This window comes from Nerophis ophidion, linkage group LG27, assembly GCF_033978795.1.
Source record: "Nerophis ophidion isolate RoL-2023_Sa linkage group LG27, RoL_Noph_v1.0, whole genome shotgun sequence".
Taxonomy (NCBI): Eukaryota; Metazoa; Chordata; class Actinopteri; order Syngnathiformes; family Syngnathidae; genus Nerophis; species Nerophis ophidion.
Genome location: NC_084637.1, coordinates 18,094,231 through 18,114,135, shown reverse-complemented (window position 1 = coordinate 18,114,135; position 19,905 = coordinate 18,094,231). Strand labels below are relative to the sequence as shown.

The following is a 19,905-nucleotide window of genomic DNA, read 5'->3' as shown; positions in this document are numbered from 1 at the left end:
CAGTGTGGTGGAAGGTTCCCCCACAGTGTGGTTGATGGTTCCCCTACAGTGTGGTTGATGGTTCCCCCACAGTGTGGTGGAAGGATCCCCCACAGTGTAGTAGAAGGTTCCCCCACAGTGTGGTTGAAGGTTTCCCCACAGTGTGTTGGAAGGTTCCCCCACAGTGTGGGGGAACCTTCATAGTCTGGTGGATTATTCCTCCACAGTCTGGTGGATGGTTCCCCCACAGGGTGGTGGAATGGTCCCCCACAGTGTGGTTGAAGGTTTCCCTACAGTGTGGTAAAAGGTTTCCCCACAGTGTGGTTGAAGGTTTCCCCACAGTGTGGTTGATGGATTCCCCCACACTGTGGTGGAAGGTTCTCCCACAGTGTTGTTGCTGGTTCCCCCACAGTGTTGTTGCTGGTCCCCCCACAGTGTTATTGCTGGTTCCCCCACAGTGTTGTTGCTGGTTCCCCCACAGTGTTATTGCTGGTTCCCCCACAGTGTTATTGCTGGTTCCCCCACAGTGTTGTTGCTGGTTCCCCCACAGTGTTATTGCTGGTTCCCCCACAGTGTTATTGCTGGTTCCCCCACAGTGTTATTGCTGGTTCCCCCACAGTGTGGGGGATGGTTCCCCCACAGTGTGGTTGATGGATCCCCCACAGTGTGGTTGATGGTTCCCCCACAGTGTGGTTGAAGGTTCCCCCACATTGTAGTGGAAGGTTTCCTTACAGTGTGGTGGGTGCTGAGCAAGAAGCCATTAGTCCTCAGTGTGTCCTCCGCCTTTCCTTCAGTGTCTTATTTCCTGTGTTGATGTGTGTGAATACCAAGTAGTTTTTCTTTTATTGTTCACTGCTGAACACGCCTCCGACCTTATTCCATTTTCTCGCCGCGCGCTTGGATTGTTATCCCGCAGGGACATCCAAACATTTTCCACTAAAGCATCAAAGCCGTCCATCTGTCCATCCACTTATGCATTTTCTACCACTTGTCCCCCTCGGGGTCACTGGGGTGCTGGAGCCTATCCCAGCTGTACTTAGGTGTAAGGTGGTGCACACCCTGGACAAGGAAGCCGGGGTTTAACGTTGGGTACCACAACCTTTAATGTTGCCAACCACACCTTATAATGTGGCGTAACACAGCATTTAATGTTGTATACCACACTATTTAAAGTGAGGTACCAGACCTTTTAATGGGTCATACCACATCTTTTAATGTGGCAGATGTGGTACACCCCACCATTTAAAGTGGCATACCACACCATTTAAAGTGGCATACCACACCATTTAAATTGGCATACCACACCATTTAATGTAGTATAGCACACATTTAATGTGGCATACCACACCATTTAAAGTGGCATACCACACCATTTAATGTGGCATACCACTCATTTATCGTGGCAGACCACACCATTAAATTGGCATACCACACCATTTATGTGGCAAACCACACCATTTAATGGCTCATACCACACCATACGCACACCCCCCACCCAAAAACAAAAAGCAAACCCTTAACGCTAAGGTATACCGCACCATTTAAAGTTGCCTACTACACATTTAAATTGCATACCACACCATTTAATTTGGCATACCACACAATTTAATGTATTGTACCACACATTAATGTGGCATACCACACCATTTAATGTGGCATACCACACCATTTAATGGGTCATACCACACCATTTAAGTGGCTAATGTGGTATACCGCACCATTTAAAGTTGCATACTACACCATTTAACGTGGCATACCACACCATTTAATTTGGCATACCACACAATTTAATGTATTGTACCACACATTTAACGTGGCATACCACACCATTTAATGGGTCATACCACACCATTTAATGGGTCATACCACACCATTTAAGTGGCTAATGTGGTATACCGCACCATTTAAAGTTGCATACTACACCATTTAAAGTGGCATACCACACCATTTAATTTGGCATACCACACAATTTAATGTATTGTACCACACATTTAACGTGGCATACCACACCATTTAATGGGTCATACCACACCATTTAAGTGGCTAATGTGGTGTACCGCACCATTTAAAGTTGCATACTACACCATTTAAAGTGGCATACCACACCATTTAACGTGGCATACCACACCATTTAATGGGTCATAACACACCATTTAAGTGGCTAATGTGGTATACCGCACCATTTAAAGTTGCATACTACACTATCAAAGTGGCATACCACACCATTTAATTTGGCATACCACACTATTTAATTTATTGTACCACACAAAATTAAAGTGGCATACTACACTATTTATGTGGCATACCACTCCATTTAAATTGGCAGACCACACCTTTTAATGTGGCATACCTAAACATTCACAGTGGTATACCACACCATTAAATTGGAATACCACACTATTTAAAGTGACATACCCCACCATTTAAAGTGGCATGCTACAATATTTAAACTTACATACTGAGTGACATGCCACAATATTTAAAGTTTCATAACACACCATTTATCGTGGCATACCACGCCATTTATAAAAAGCATACAACACCATTTAAAGTTGCATCACACACCATTTGTATAAAGCATACCACACCATTTAAAGTTTCATAACACACCATTTATCGTGCCATACCACACCATTTATCGTGCCATACCACACCATTTATTGTGGCATACCACACCATTTAAAGTTTGCAGTAAATAGCTGTCGCCTGGAAGTATGATTTCAAAGCAAGTGATGTGTAACGATATACTGATGAGACTAATCAACATTGATATTTACTGTTACATGTGGCCTGTGACATCATTTATAGTGGACCACCACGCCAGTTGGGGCTTACTGCAACATTTAACGTGGCATACTCCACCATTTAAAGTGGCATACCACACCATTTGATGTGGCATATCACACTATTTAACGTTGCAAAACACACTATTAATGTGGTATACCCCACCGTTTAAATAGACATACCACACAATTAATAGTGGACTATTCCACCATTTTATGTGGCATACCACGCCATTTAAGGTGGCATACCACACCATTAAAGCGGCATACCACACCACTTAATTATGGCAAACCACACCATTTAATGTGAATAATGCTGTATACCACACCATTAAAGTGGCATACCACATCAATACCACACAATAATAACCTTTTAATGTGGCATACCACACCATTTAAAGTGGTATGACACACTATTAAAGTGGTATACCCCACCATTTAAAGTGACATACCACATTATTTTTAATGTGGCATACCACATCATTTAATGTGGCATACCACACCATTTACAGTGGCTTAACACAGCACTTAATGTTGCATAACACACCATTAAAGTGGTATACCCCACCATTTAAAGTGGCATAACACAATATTTTTCATGTGGCATACCACATCATTTAATGTGGCATACCACACCATTTACAGTGGCTTAACACAGCACTTAATGTTGCATAACACACCATTAAAGTGGTATACCCCACCATTTAAAGTGGCATAACACAATATTTTTAATGTGGCATACCACATCATTTACCACTTACATACATACTCATTCCAATTACAGGGCCTCGAAAGAGTCCTGTATTGTTATTTTTCTCTCTCCCATATATACCACACCATTTTAATTGGCTTAACACAGCACTTAATGTTGCATAACACACCATTAGCATGGCATACCCCACCATTTAATGTGGCATACCACACCATTTAAAGTGGCATAACACACCATTTAAAGTGGCTTACCACACCAATTAACGTGGCATAACACAACTTTTAAAGTGTTACCCCATCATTTAAAATGGCATACCACATCATTAAATGTTGCATACCGCACCATTTAAAATGGCATAATATACCATTTTATGTGGCATACTACACCTTTTAACATGGCATAACACACCATTTAAAGTAGCATACCACACTGTTTATAGTGGCATACATCGCCATTTAAAGTGGCCCACCGCTTCATTTAAAGTTTGCAGTAAATAGCTGTCACCTGGACGTATGATTTCAAAGCAAGTGGTGTGTGCTGATGAAACTCTTCAACATTTATATTTACTGTTACATGTGGCCTGGGACATCATTTAAAGTGGCCCTCCTGTTGTAAAGAAGAGACTCTCTCGCTCTCTCTCACTCGGCCGCCATAAGCTTGATCGCCCCTGGAGAGTTGTACCTCCAGGTTTGTGTTTTTGTTTGTTTTGCCGGCCTCAAGAAGTCCCACAACAATCCTGCAGCATCTCGATCTTCCCCGCTCTGCTTTTTAAGAGGGGGATTTATGGCGGCGCGGTAAACTTTATACAGCAGCGGCAACAACAGTTTTTGCGATCCCGGCGGTGGCGAGGTGAATTACGAGGCCGTGTTCAACACCTCCTTGACTTGTGCAAGTCATCTCACAAACTCTTCTTCTCCCAAGGTCACGGCTCCACACCACGATCCGCTCTTTCATCGGAAATGAAGAATTAAGTCGCATATGCATTAGCATAGCGTTAGCATTAGCATAGCATACGAGTTTGTCTTTGTGCACCAATAACAGGGGTGTCAAACGTACGGCCTGAGGGCCGGATCAGGCCCGCGAGCAGGTTTTATCCGGCCCGCGGGTTGACTTTGCTAAGTATAAAAATAGACCTGAACTTTCTGAATGAAAGAAACTGCTGTTCTAAATGTGTCCACTAGATGTCACAATAGCAATTATTTGTATCTTTGTAGATATTAAAAAAATAACTACATAAATAACATCCTGTAATTTTTCTTGATAGATTGAAAATGAACACCAATGTGTTGACCGATGAACATTATCACATCATTTATTCAGAAAATATAAATAACGACAAATAAAGATATTTAACCACAACATGTAATTGTAAAAATAACAAAAACATTATGATTTGTACATTTTCAGAAAGTGTTTGTTCTATTTTCAAACAAAGATCTGAAGTTGTCTTTATTTTGAAGTTATTGTGCCGTGATTTTACCACTTGGGAGTACATTTTTCTCCATGTGACCCCCTATCTAAAATTAATTTGAAGAAATTCAAACAAGTCATACAGGTTGCAGTTAAAATGCATACAATTATTGCTAGCATACGTGCAATAATAATGATAATAATGATAATAATAATAATAATAATAATAATCAGCCTAATGCAAAGATACTTTTCTATTCATTTGAAGAGTTGGCATTGTAATTAATGTTGGTTCCACCCTACAGGAAGTAGAATTATAGTCATTGAAATTCTGAGAAGTATTGCCAAGTAACAAGACGTTTTGGCCAGGATATTAAAAATATGTTTTATGGCCCAATAATAAACACACATTTATTATTTATTATTTATTATTCATAATGAATAATAAGACAAATGAGTCATAATGTTGGGGGTCAGTGTTCGCTCTCCCAATGCAATCACCACACAAAAGTAAAAGTAACATTCCCATAATAAGAATAATTATAATAACATTCCTATAATATTATGAATAATGATCATATATCTATATACGTATAATAATAATAATAATAATACTATTCTTATAAAATGTATACAAACAATAATGATAGTGATTTTTGTATAATAGTATCAACAATAATAGTAATATTAATATTTATATTCCTATGATATTATGAACAAAACTAATGATAATATTCCTATACTATTAGTCTAATAATAATAATAGGCCTATAATATTAAAAGCAATAATAATTATACTATTAATAATCATACTCCTCTAATGTTATGAATATTATTAATGATAATATTCCTCTACCATCAAGTATAACAATACTACTACTAATAATAATTATAATAATAATTATCATTATATAATAATTAGATAATAATTATAATAAAAAGTATTATTATTATTATAATTATAATAACAATGATAATAAAATAACAACAATAATAATAATGATAATATTATGAATATTAATAATGATTGTATTCATATCATAATAATAATAAATATAATTATTATTTTCATATAATATTACTAACAATGATAATAGTAATATTCCTATAATATTATTAACAACAATGGTAATACTAGTACTACTACTAATAATAATAATATTAATATTCCTATGATGTTATGAATAATACTAATGATAATATGACTATACTATTAATATAATAATAATAATCCATCCATCCGTTTTCTGTCGTTTATAATATATTCCTATAATATTAATTACAATAATAATTATACTATTAATGAGAATACTCCTATTTTATAAATATGATTAATGATGATGTTTCTATACCATTAACTATAATAATAATAATAATAATACGATAATATTATGAATGATAATAATGATACTAATACAATGATACTATACTATTACTTATTATCCTATACTATTACTCATAATAATAATAATAATAATAACAATTCTTATTATTATGTTCTAATACTAGTACTAACAATGATATTAGTAATATTCCTATAATATTAGTAACAATAATATCAATACTATTAATAATAATAATAATAATAATAATAACTCAATGATATTGTGAATAATACTAATGATAATATTACGATACTATTTGTATATTAATAAAATATTAATATCAATAATGATAATAATAATATGTATATGATATTATAATATAAATAATAATCATACAATATTATTAATGATATTATTCCTATATTATCAACTATAATAATAATGATAATAATAATAGCAAACATAATAACAATATTTCTAGGATATTATGAATACCACTAATGATAATATTCCTATACTATTAGTATAATAATACAAATAATAATAATTAAACTCCTATAATATTAACAATGATATGAATAACAATAATCATATAATATTATGAATATTATTAATAATACGTTTTCAATACTATCAACTATAATAAGAATAATGATAATAACAACAATAATAATTATATTCATTTGATATTGATATTAACAATAGTAATATTAATATAGTATAGTATTATTAATAAAACAGTAGTAATAATAATAGTTCAATATTAATAACAACAATGATAATAATAGTAATGATAATAAACATATTAATAATAATAACTTTAATAATAGTATTAACTGTATAATTAATAACTGTAATCATATTATGCCTATTGTATTACTACTAATACTAGTATTAAAGCAATATTCCTATAATAATGATATTAATAGTAAGAATATTCCTATAAATTATAACAATAATAAAACAATAATATTAAAAAAATATCAATGATAATTATAATATATAATTCCTGTAATTATAACAATAATAACACAATAATATTCTAAAAATATTACTAAAAAGTATAATATATAATTCCTGTAATTATAACAATAACATTAAAATATTCCTATAATTATATTGATAATAATAAAACTAACTGTTTCATGCAGTCCTAATAGTAGCAATATGTCAATAAGTCTTTCTTGGGTGTCTTCGTGCTAAATAATCACTTCTCTGCCTGTGGAACACAGATTGTGGCTCAGGAGGCTCCGGTTCTGGTGCTGAGACCTGCGAGCTGGACCGATGTCGCCTGTTTGGAGGCTTGTGGGACGAGGACGCCGAGGAAGACCGCTGCTTGTGCGACTTCACCTGCCACACTGTGCCTCTCGCTCAGGTTTCACAACATCCATCATTATGATTATTATTATTATTATGATCACACACATATCTCACAATCCATGGCGCAGGTCTGTGGCACAATCCATGGCGCAGGTCTGTGGCTCTGACGGCAAAAGTTACAAGAACGAGTGCGAGCTGAAGAAGTCCAGATGTGAGAAACGGGAGCACTTGACCCTTCGTCACCTGGGAGCCTGTGAAGGTTGGTGCTCATCTTCATCCTCATCTTCATCCTCATCCTCCTACTCATCTCACCACATTCATTCATTCATTGACGGGGTTGGAAATGAAAATAGAATTATACTGTGCTGTTTTTCATTAAAAATAATAATTAAAATGCACTGAAATGTCCGTGTGTGTGTGTGTGTGTGTGTGTGTGTGTGTGTGTGTGCGTGTGTGTGTGTGTGTACAAAGTCACTTTAGGGGACCTCTGGCGGTATGGGGACAAAATAACAGGTCCCCTAAAGGGAAACCTTTTTAAATGATAGTCAGATTCTTTTTTTTTTTTTTTTAAATGGTTCTCAATAGTCACATACAAATATGTGTGAATTATGCAAAATTATTTAAATTTGGTCCCCATGAACCATATTAACTCTTTTTGCCTGTAAGAATGATCAGCACATTACTTCATCAATCCGGAGATTTAAAGGCCTACTGAAATTAGATTTTCTTATTCAAACGGGGATAGCAAGTCCATTCTATGTGTCATACTTGATCATTTTGCGATATTGCCATATTTTTGCTGAAAGGATTTAGTAGAGAACATCCACGATAAAATTTGCAACTTTTGGTCGCTAATAAAAAAAGCCTTGCCTTTACCGGAAGTAGCAGACGATGTGCGTGTGACGTCAATGGTTGTAGGGCTCCTCACATCCTCACATTGTTTATAATCATAGCCTCCAACAGCAAGAGCTATTCGAACCGAGAAAGCGACAATTTCCCCATTAATTTGAGCGAGGATGAAAGATTCGTGGATGAGGAAAGTTAGAGTGAAGCACAAAAAAAAAAAGGGAAAAAAAAGAAAAGGTGATGACTCCAGGCGGCGGCAGTGGGACCGTTTCAGATGTAATTCGACACATTTAATAGGATAATTCTGGAATATCCCTTATCTGCTTATTGTTTTAATAGTGTTTTAGTGAGATTGTAAAGTCATACCTGAAAGTCGGGTGGCTGCGGTGAACGCCAGTGTCTCTGAGAGAAGCCGAGGAGCCAAGATCACAGCAGCCTTTTTGAGCTGCAGGAAGTCGCATAATCCACTGAAGTCTCCGGTAAGAGCTGACTTAATATCACAATTTCAGCTATCAGCATAGCCATCTTTGTCTCAGCATAAGTTACACCATCCAGTCTCCATTTTGTGAGGTGGGCCATAATACTGTGTTGTGAACGACGCTGCGCTGCGGATGCTTTGTGCTTCTCTGACTGACCGTTCATGGCTGAGTACATCCGTTTGGCCGCCGTGTTCAATGTAGAAGTCTGTTCTACAAAATTTACAGGCAACATACCCCTTCCCATTCGAACTCTCCTGGATAAACTGAAATTCTTGTTTCCATTCGTTTTGGAACTTGCAAGCGTATTTCTTCATTTTGCTCGTCGACGGTGTAACATATTGGGTTGGAGTCAATAACCAGGCGACGTTATGAAGTTACGTCTCTTTACTGTGGGCTTCAGAACAGACTCCCTATAATGCATGTTCCTTGACTGCACTTAAATGTAGAATATATTTATTTTCTATTCTGTGTACAGTAGATGGCAGTATTGTCTGGTTTAAGAGGGTCACAACATTGAGTCGGTCTGCATGGAGCTGGAGGGGGCGTGGCCTGTAGCTCCGCCTGAATTTCGGGAGAAAATTTGTCCCGGGAGGTTTTCGGGAGAGGCGCTGAATTTTGGGAGTCTCCCGGAAAATCCGGGAGGGTTGGCAAGTATGGTGTGTGTGTGTGTCTGTGGCTTTAATGCTGATTGTACACACAATTGTGTTCTTGATACACACTCCATTTGAGCCGATACCAGTACTTTACAATACCAACACTTTGGTATGTCCTCGGGTTGTACGGTATACCTGTATTAGTATAGTACCCCGATACTAATGAATCATATTCGGTACTATACCGCCTTTAAAAAGCACCGGTGCCCTGTCGTCATCGTCACGTTGTGTCGCTGCTGGTTTTACAAGCAGACGAGCATGTTGGGCAGCGCACACACACAGAATACTTACAGGCAGACAGTGTGTAGACAGAAAAGGGAGAACGAATGCATTTTGGTGTAAAAAGTAAAGGTAAATGTGAAGTTATAACACTGAAAAACCCTCAGTGAGTGGTGTTTTAAGACATTAGAGTGTTTTAGCTACTTCTGAATCAATAATCCTGGTCTCCATGGCGACAAATAAAGTAAGTTTCTTACAAGTAGCATTATCACTGGAGGACTAAATATGCTTCACTACACACTGTAGGAGGATACAATTGCTCACCGGCGTTACAATGTAAATAAATGCCATGGATGGATCTACACCTGACATCCACTGTAATGATACCAAGTACAGGAGCGTATCTAGTCGACACCTTTATGATTAAATCCATATTTTTTGGCATCACGAAAACTTTTTTTGTTTTTAAAAAAGATTATATTATGTTTATAAAGTCAGGAAATACTTCCCTGGACACATGAGGACTTTGAATATGACCAATGTATGATCCTGTAACTACTTGGTATCGGATCGATACGTAAATGTGCGGTATCATCCTAAACTAATGTAAAGTATCAAAGAAGAGAAGAATAAGTGATTACTACATTTTAACAGAAGTGTAGATAGAACATGTTATCGAAATACATTTTGGTACAGGTACCGGTACCAACATTTTGGTATCAGGACAACACTAGTGTGGACACTGTTTTAAATAAATAAATACAAAGAAAATAATACAATTGTTAAAAAACATTTAATTTAATGATAAATAATTTATAATATATGTTTACGTTTTTTGAATAAATAAATACAAATAAAATGATAACATTCTAAATAAACTACTTAAATGTAATGATAAATATGTTATAACATATGTTTGTTTGTTTTACATAAATACATATAAATATAATTATAAAGTTCTAAAATAAAACACTTATATGTTTGTGTTTTTTACATATTTATTCAAAACACACAAACAAATATGTTTGTGTGTTTTGAATAAATACGTAAAAATAAAATAATACATTTGTAAAATAACAACTTTAATTTACTGATAAATATTTTATAATACATGTTTGTTTGTTTTAAATAAATAAATACAATTCTAAAAAATCCTTTCATTTAATGATAAGTATTGTACAATATTTATGAATAAATAAGATGAAATAAAATATAGTACAAATATAAATACAGCTTCACTAGTTTAGTCATATTTGTTGCGCTAAAAAACGTCTCAAAGACTTTAGCTCCAGACTTCTTCTGTATGTTTGATGTTGTCATTACTGCCACCAGTGGTGGAAAAGTGTATTACAACCAAGTACCGCTGCGGCCCTTACATAGTGTGCAAAGCTTCAACACAGATGGGCCCCTGACCCTGATTTAATCAACGTTGCATGCAGTTGCAATTCCAAAACACTAGATGGTGTGGGATGGCGTGTCCAAAGTGTGGCCTTTTTTAAGTGTTGAAAGTAAAAAAAAATATGAATAAATTACTTGTTTTTAACATTTTAATGACTTGACACCCTTCTGGGTCTCCGGGACCTTTAGCATAACCAAAATCGAGGTGATATATAGTACTAGATGTATAGTAGCAGAAAATGAAATTTCAGTAGAAATTTTGTGTTAATGCTGAAGAGGCAAAGTGGAACTGCAATGCTAAGAGTTAGCATGCTGGCCAGATAGCGCCAGGTAACACGAAATATGAGCAAAATGAGCTAAAAAAAAAAAAAAGCTAGCATACGACCAGTACTATGCTAACATGCTAATAATAGCATGTAACTGCAATGTATGCATGAAAAAATGGTTAAAAAGGCTAGCATGCTATCATTTGCATGCGTCAAATACCAAAATATATGCATTTGATGTATGAATTAAATATTTTGTTAAAAATGCTAGCAGGCTAACATTTACATGCATCAAGTACCAACATGTGTAAATATACAAAATACCCCGAACAAGTATTATTTGTCAAGTGAGGTGTATACCTAGAAATTAGCACAACAAAGCTAGCATGCTAACACTATTATGCCAACAGCTATTATTTATGTTAGCAGGTATTAATCGTCAAGTAACAATATATTCAACGCTGAGGTGTATACCCGCAAAATAAGTTAAAAAAAAACAACAACAACAAAAAAACAAGTTAGCATGCTAATGTTGATGTGCTAACAGGTATTATTTGTTAAGTAACAAAATACGCTGAGGTGTATACCTACACAATTAGAAAAAGAAAAAAGAAGCTAGCCTGTTAACACTATTACAACAGCTATTATTCGTCAAGTAACAAAATAGTTGGCGCTGAGGTGTATACAGTAAATGCAAAATTTGTAAAAAAAAATGCTATCAGACCAACGTTAGCATGCTAACAGCTATTAATCGTCAAGTAACAAAATATTCGGCACTGAGGGGTACACCTATAAAATTTGCAAAATATTAATATTAGCTTGCAGGCTAATATTAAAAATAAATAAATAAATGGGTTGTACTTGTATAGCGCTTTTCTACCTTCAAGGTACTCAAAGCGCTTTGACACTACTTCCACATTTACCCATTCACACACACATTCACACACTGATGGAGGGAGCTGCCATGCAAGGCGCTAACCATCACTCATCAGGAGCAAGGGTGAAGTGTCTTGCTCAGGACACAACGGACGTGACGAGGTTGGTACTAGGTGGGGATTGAACCACTGACCCTCGGGTTGCGCACGACCACTCTCCCACTGCGCCACGCCGTCCCTAAAATGCTAACAATTGTGCTAAAGTGTTAACCTGCAAAATGTATAAATAAAATAAATAAAAACTCTGCATGCTATTGTTAATATGCTAACAGGTATTATATGTCAAGTAACAAAATATTTGACGCTGAGGTATATACCTACAAAATAAAATTTTTTCAAAACAATGCTAACGATTGTGCAAATTTAGAAAATTAGTTGCGTGTCACAAATGGCACCGGGCCACACTTTGGACACCCTCTGGTCGAGGAGATGTCTCTCTCAAAAGCAGCAAAGAAGTGAGGAGCTAATGTATTTGTTTGGAAGTCTATTTAGCATAATAAGTTAGCTGTTAGCATATGTTCTTGTCACTAGCTTACTCCAGTTAGCATCTTTCTCCAGGTAGCAACTCACTCCAGTTAGCATCTTACGAGACATCAACACCTGACCTCGGTTCTAAATCTTTGCTTTGCTCGTCTTCCTGCGTCCCCAAAGTTAGATGGCGTTATTTAGCGTGTCCCCAAAACCACTTGGCGTGATCCTTCTAGTCTGGTCCTTTTAGTCTGGTCCTTCCAGTCAGGTCCTTTTAGTCTGGTCCTTCCAGTCAGGTCCTTTTAGTCTGGTCCTTCCAGTCTGGTCCTTCCAGTCTGGTCATTCCATTCTGGTCCGTCCAGTCAGGTCCTTCCAGCCTTATCCTTCCAGTCTGGTCTTTCCAGTTTGGTCCTTCCGGTCTGGTCCTTCTAGTCTGGTCCTTTCAGTCTAGTCCAGTCAGGTCCTTTTAGTCTGGTCCTTCTAGTCAGGTCCTTTTAGTCTGGTCCTTCCAGTCTGTTCCTTCCAGTCTGGTCATTCCATTATGGTCCGTCCAGTCAGGTCCTTCCAGCCTTATCCTTCCAGTCTGGTCTTTCCAGTTTGGTCCTTCCGGTCTGGTCCTTCTAGTCTGGTCCTTTCAGTTTAGTCCTTCCAGCCTGAGCCTTCCAGTTTGGTCTTCCAGTTTGGTCCTTCCGGTCTGGTCCTTCTAGTCTGGTCCTTTCAGTCTAGTCCTTCCAGCCTGGTCCTTCCAGTCTGGTCTTTCAAGTCTGGTCCTTCCAGTCTGGTCCTTATAGTCTGGTCCTTTTAGTCTGGTCTTTCCAGCCTGGTCCGTCCCGTCTGGTCCTTCCGGTCTAGTCCTTCCGGTCTGGTCCTTCTAGTCTGGTCCTTCTAGTCTGGTCTTTCCAGTCTGGTCCTTCTAGTCTGGTCCTTCAAGTGTGGTCCTTTCTGCCTGGTCTTTCCAGCCTGCTCCTTTCAGCCTGGTCCTTACGGCCTGGTCCTTCCGGTCTGATCCTTCCGGTCTCGTCCTTTCAGTCTGGTCTTTCCAGTCTGGTCTTTCCAGTCTGGTCCTTCTAGTCTGGTCTTTCAAGTCTGGTCCTTTCTGCCTGGTCTTTCCAGCCTGATCCTTTCAGCCTGGTCCTTCCAGCCTGGTCCTTCCGGTCTGGTCCTTTCAGTCTGGTCCTTCCAGTCTGGTCCTTTCAGCCTGCTTTTTCTAGTCTGGTCCTTCCAGCCTGGTCCTTCCGGTCTGGTCCTTTCAGTCTGGTCCTTCCAGTCTGGTCCTTTCAGTCTGCTTTTTCTAGTCTGGTCCTTTCAGCCTGGTCCTTCCGGTCTGGTCCTTTCAGTCTGGTCCTTCCAGTCTGGTCCTTTCAGCCTGCTTTTTCTAGTCTGGTCCTTTCAGCCTGGTCCTTCCGGTCTGGTCCTTTCAGTCTGGTCCTTCCAGCCTGGTCCTTCCAGTCTGGTCCTTTCAGCCTGGTCCTTCCAGTCTAGTCCTTCCAGTCTGGTCATTCCAGCTTGGTCCTTCCAGCCTAGGCCTTCGTGTCTGGTCCGTCCAGTCTGATCCTTCTAGTTTGGTCCTTCTAGTTTGGTCCTTTCAGCCTGGTCCTTCTAGCCTGGTCTATCCAGTCTGGTCCTTCTAGTCTGGTCCTTTCAGCCTGGTCCTTCCAGCCTGATCCTTCCAGCCTTGACCTTCCAGCCTGGTCCTTGCAGTCTGGTCCTTGAAGCCTGGTCTATCCAGTCTGGTCCTTCTAGTTTGGTCCTTCCAGTGTGGTCTTTCCAGCCTGGTCCTTCCAGTCCAGTCTTTCCTGTCTGGTCCTTCTAGTCTGGTCCTTCTAGTCTGGTCTTTCCAGTCTGGTCCTTCCAGTCTGGTCCTTCCAGTCTGGTCCTTTCAGCATGGTCTTTTCAGCCTGGTCCTTTCAGCCTGGTCCTTCCAGCCTGGTCTTTCCGGTCTGGTCCTTCTAGTTTGGTCCTTCCAGTCTGGTCCTTCCAGTCTGGTCCTTCTAGTCTGATCCTTTCAGCCTGGTCCTTTCAGCCTGGTCCTTCCAGCCTGGTCCTTCCAGCCTGGACCTTCCAGCCTGGTCCTTCCAGTCTGGTCCTTCTAGTTTGGTCCTTCCAGTCTGGTCCTTCCAGTCTGGTCCTTCTAGTCTGATCCTTTCAGCCTGGTCCTTCCAGCCTGGTCCTTCCAGCCTGGACCTTCCAGCCTGGTCCTTCCAGTCTGGTCCTTCAAGCCTGGTCTATCCAGTCTGCTCCTTCTAGTTTGGTCCTTCCAGTCTGGTCTTTCCAGCCTGGTCCTTCCAGTCCAGTCCAATCCCCGTGGGAACTGAAGCCACCCGAAGACCAGAGAAAGAGAATTGTGGCTGTTTTGAGGCCATCCCTGGAGATTGTTCTGCTCACAAAGTGGCTCTCCTTCGCCTCGCTCGCTATCTTCGGATGATCCCTCCCTTTCGCCAACAACCCTCTGGTCTCCTGGGAGTCAACTTTGACCTCAACTACTAAAACGTCAACTCACTCTGGCTTGATTGTATCATCATTTCAGTCTGTTAAAGGTGTCCGAAAGTACTTCCACCAATCTGATTAGTTTGGAACATTCTAGGGATGTGATGGTTTTGTAGATGCCACGATATTGCGGTTTCCCAGTCTTCACATCAATGCTGTGGCGCGTGACAGTACCAAACAAAAACCTGGTGAGTGTACCCTTTTTTTTCAGACTATAGAGTGCACCGGTATACAAGCCCTACCCACTAGATTTGAGGGAAAACATATAATATATGAGCCGCAGATATATAGGTTGCGAAATATTCTGTTTGTATACCTTAATTGTTGCCAAACGGTGTCTGTAACACGGCAGTAAAACGGATGATCAAACAAAACAGAAGTCATGGTCATGGACCCGCTAGCTGCGCAAGCTAGCTCTCCACTCAGCTAAACATAATCAATAACTCCATGGTGACGTTTTGGTGAATTTACTGAGGAAATTGGGAAAGTAAATAAATACAAAAAAAATGCCATAGTAAGTTACTATTACTTACATGTTAGCATATTAGCAAATGTTAATGACACTAGCTTGATTACATTACGATATCAAGTACAAATATGCATGAAAACTCTCCTACAGACATCACACACGGGACACTTTAGTAAGTAAGAATTATTTCAGTTATATTGTAAAACTTACAAACGTTGCTTGGAGTGACAAATGAAAAATCCACATGAGTAAAACCGCTATGGACGGCTAGAAGACTGGGAAGCTCGGTCTAAACATACAGAAAGGCAACGCGTCCAACAGATGGCGCCGTAACACAAACAATTAACTGCCATTTATTGCATTTGCTTGTTTATCTTTTTTACTTTTTTAAATTAGCGAAAAAAAACACTGGCTCCACCGTTTTATAAGCCGCAGGATTCAAAGCGTGGGGAAAAAAAGTTGGCTTTTTTAGTCCAGAATTGATGGTATCTGCTCACTGATGCCTTTTAGTGGTTGTTTGAGCACATTGCTGCCAGGCCTGGATAGTCGCACTCATTAATGCATCAGTCACACGCAGGATTCTCACAGGAATGAAGCAGAATTACGACTGGACCTAGCCTATCGGCCTCTGAGCCGTCGCTGATTGGCAGAAACAGAATTCAGGAAGTAGTCGTCCAGACAACGTAGTGCCTGTCTTGTGTTTATTTATTGATTAGTTTTGATATAGAGGGTAACTGCGGGGCAGCGTTTGGAATTATTAGCCAGGAAGAAATACGAATGGAATTGGAATTGTTATCTCCGAGCCCAGCGGTGGCCCAGATAAAGTTCCCTTTTTTATTCCCCTCATTGCGCAAATGTTGTTGGTTGCCCTCACCGCCTCCTGCTTTTGTGTCGCCAGCCCTTTCAGCCACGCCGCTGCCCGAGCCCGCTGTCCCCCAGCACTGCGCCGCAACCGTCTACGGGTGTTGCCTGGACAACGTCACCGCCGCCCTGGGAGTCGGACTGGCGGGATGTCCAAGTGAGTCCTCCTCTGGCGCCCTCTGGTGGTCTTGTGTTCACTCCTGCTCTGCCCTGTCTCCTGCTTTCTCTTCCACCGAGCCAAGATCAGATCAAAACTGCTCCAGCAAACCCCGTGAAACTTTGTGGCGCTTTAGCAGACCAACTGTTAGCACACTTGCAAGAAAGTTAGCATGAAAACAACCATTGTTATAAGATAAAAGGTCAAAATTATGAAAAAAGCGTAACAACATAAAAACATTTGTAGAAATTATGAAATAAAAAATGTACAAAATATCAGATAAAAAAATCTAAATAATCAGTCAAAGTCGACATTGAGATTCACAGTCACAACAAATAAATAAATAAAAAGTTAAAAATATGAGTTAAAAAGTCCATCCATCTATCCATTCATTTTCTACCTCTTATTCCCTTTGGGGTCGTGGGAGGCGCTGGTGCCTATCTCAGCTACAATCGGGCGGAAGGCAATGTACACCCTGGACAAGTCGCCACCGCAGGGCCAACACAGATAGTCGAAATAATTAAATAAAAAGGCCAAACTATTTGATAAACAGGTCAAAATTGAGATTCACAGTCACAATTATGAAACAAAAATGTAAAAATATCAGATTAATAATATAATAAATAATAATTATTTGATTTGAATAAATTCCACATTATTAGTTATCATGATGAAACAACTGGATTTAGAATCAAATCTTTTTCTGTCAATTTAAAAATATATATATATTCTGCTGTAATCACAACTTTATTTTGGTGAAAGATACGACCTATTTTTATTAATAATCCTTGTAATTGCAACTTTCTTTTGTAAAATTTTGTTTTTATTATCATACACCTTTTTGTCTCCAATATTAGAACTATATATTTGTCAAATTGTATATTTTTAATAGAATTGTATTTGTTAAAATCCTGCAATAATTAGAATTTTTTTTGTGGTAAAATGTGCACAAAAAAATTGTTTTCCTAGTAATATTTTATCCTGCTATAAAGCACCTTTTTGTCTCCTAAATTGGAACAATATTTTTGTCAAATGGCCGATTTAAAAAAAATCCTGCCATAATTAGAATTTTATTGTCGTATAATTTGCCATTTTTTACCTAGTAATATTTGATCCTCGTTCTTATACACCTTTTTGTCTCCTATATTGAAACTATTTATTTTATTATTACTATTATTAACTATTATTAGTTTTATTTTTCTGAGACTAGCAAAAAATTTATTATTTTGTAATATTCTGACTATTTTCTCCTCATAGTTTATTCTCCTTAACAAAAACCTTTTATGTTGTATGTAACTGTATTCCCTTAAAATGACGTCTTTTTAATGTCAACATTAACATTTTTTTTATCAAATATTAGAAATAATCCTACAGTAATGATAGTTTTATTCTTGGAAAAGGGATATTTTCTGCTAATATTCTGACTTTATTCTCATCAAAAGTATATGACTTTATTCTCGTCATATTTTAACTTTATTCTAATGAACATGCAAACTTCTATCTTTCACAACCAGAACTTTATTTCTATCAATATTACAAATAATTGTGATGAACTTCATCCTCATAAAGTCTTTTTCTAATGAACATTGTTCTCATAATTATTACAAATGATTTTGTTTTCCTCATTTCTCTAATGTTTCTTGTAAAAGTGTCACTTTTCTCTTGTTATATTCCATTTCTTTTTTAAATACGTTGTGTTTTAAATAAGTCGTGATTTAAATAAATTGTGTTTTAAGTAAGTTGTGATTTAAATAACATGTGTTTTAAATAAGTGTTTTTTTAAATAAGTTGTGTTTTAAATGAGTCGTGTTTTAAATAAGTTGTGTTTTAAATAAGTGGTGTTTTAAATAAGTCCTGTTTAAAATAAGTCCTGTTATAAATAAGTTGTGTTTTAAATAAGTTGTGTTTTAAAATAAGTTTTTTTTTTAAATAAGTGCTGTTCTAAATAAGTGGTGTTCTAAATAAGTTGAGTTTTAAATAAGTGGTGTTTTAAATAAGTGGTGTTTTAAATAAGTCCTGTTTTAAATAAGGTGTGTTTTAAATAAGTTGTGATTTGAATAAGTTGTGTTTTAAATAAGACATGATTTAAATAAGTTGTGTTTTAAATAAATTGTGTTTTAAATAAGTCATGATTTAAATAACTTGTATTTTAAATAAGTGTTTTTTTAAATAAGTTGTGTTTTAAATAAGTGGTGTTTTAAATAAGTTGTAATTTAAATAAGTCATGTTTTAAAAAAAAAACTGTGTTTTAAATAAGCTGTGTCTTAAATAAGTTGTAATTTAAATAAGTGGTGTTTTAAATAAGTTGTATTTTAAATAAGTGGTGTTTTAAATAAGTTGTGTTTTAAATAAGTGGTGTTTTAAATAAGTTGTGATTTAAATAAGTTGTTTTTCACATAAGTGGTGTTTTAAATAAGTTGTGTTTTAAATAAGTGGTGTTTTAAATAAGTTGTAATTTAAATAAGTCATGTTTTAAAAAAAAACCTGTGTTTTAAATAAGCTGTGTCTTAAATAAGTTGTAATTTAAATAAGTGGTGTTTTAAATAAGTTGTATTTTAAATAAGTGGTGTTTTAAATAAGTTGTGTTTTAAATAAGTGGTGTTTTAAATAAGTTGTGATTTAAATAAGTTGTTTTTCACATAAGTGGTGTTTTAAATAAGTTGTGTTTTAAATAAGTGGTGTTTTAAATGAGTCGTGTTTTAAATAAGTTGTGTTTTAAATAAGTGGTGTTTTAAATAAGTCCTGTTTAAAATAAGTCCTGTTATAAATAAGTTGTGTTTTAAATAAGTTGTGTTTTAAAATAAGTTTTTTTTTTAAATAAGTGCTGTTCTAAATAAGTGGTGTTCTAAATAAGTTGAGTTTTAAATAAGTGGTGTTTTAAATAAGTCCTGTTTTAAATAAGGTGTGTTTTAAATAAGTTGTGATTTGAATAAGTTGTGTTTTAAATAAGACATGATTTAAATAAGTTGTGTTTTAAATAAATTGTGTTTTAAATAAGTCATGATTTAAATAACTTGTATTTTGAATAAGTGTTTTTTTAAATAAGTTGTGTTTTAAATAAGTGGTGTTTTAAATAAGTTGTAATTTAAATAAGTCATGTTTTTAAAAAAAAACTGTGTTTTAAATAAGCTGTGTCTT

At 36.8% G+C, this 19,905-nt stretch overlaps 1 protein-coding gene across 4 annotated transcripts in view; it reads left to right on the top strand.

The window, feature by feature from the left end:
* Window positions 1-19,905, top strand: part of agrn (agrin) — a 506,995-nt gene that overhangs the window by 345,898 nt on the left and 141,192 nt on the right. For all 4 annotated transcript variants that reach the window (XM_061889588.1, XM_061889590.1, XM_061889587.1 and 1 more), the window contains 3 exons: window positions 7,442-7,584; window positions 7,683-7,788; window positions 16,648-16,767. In XM_061889588.1, the coding sequence (XP_061745572.1) occupies window positions 7,442-7,584; window positions 7,683-7,788; window positions 16,648-16,767 (369 nt within the window). The remainder of the gene's footprint in view (window positions 1-7,441; window positions 7,585-7,682; window positions 7,789-16,647; window positions 16,768-19,905) is intronic.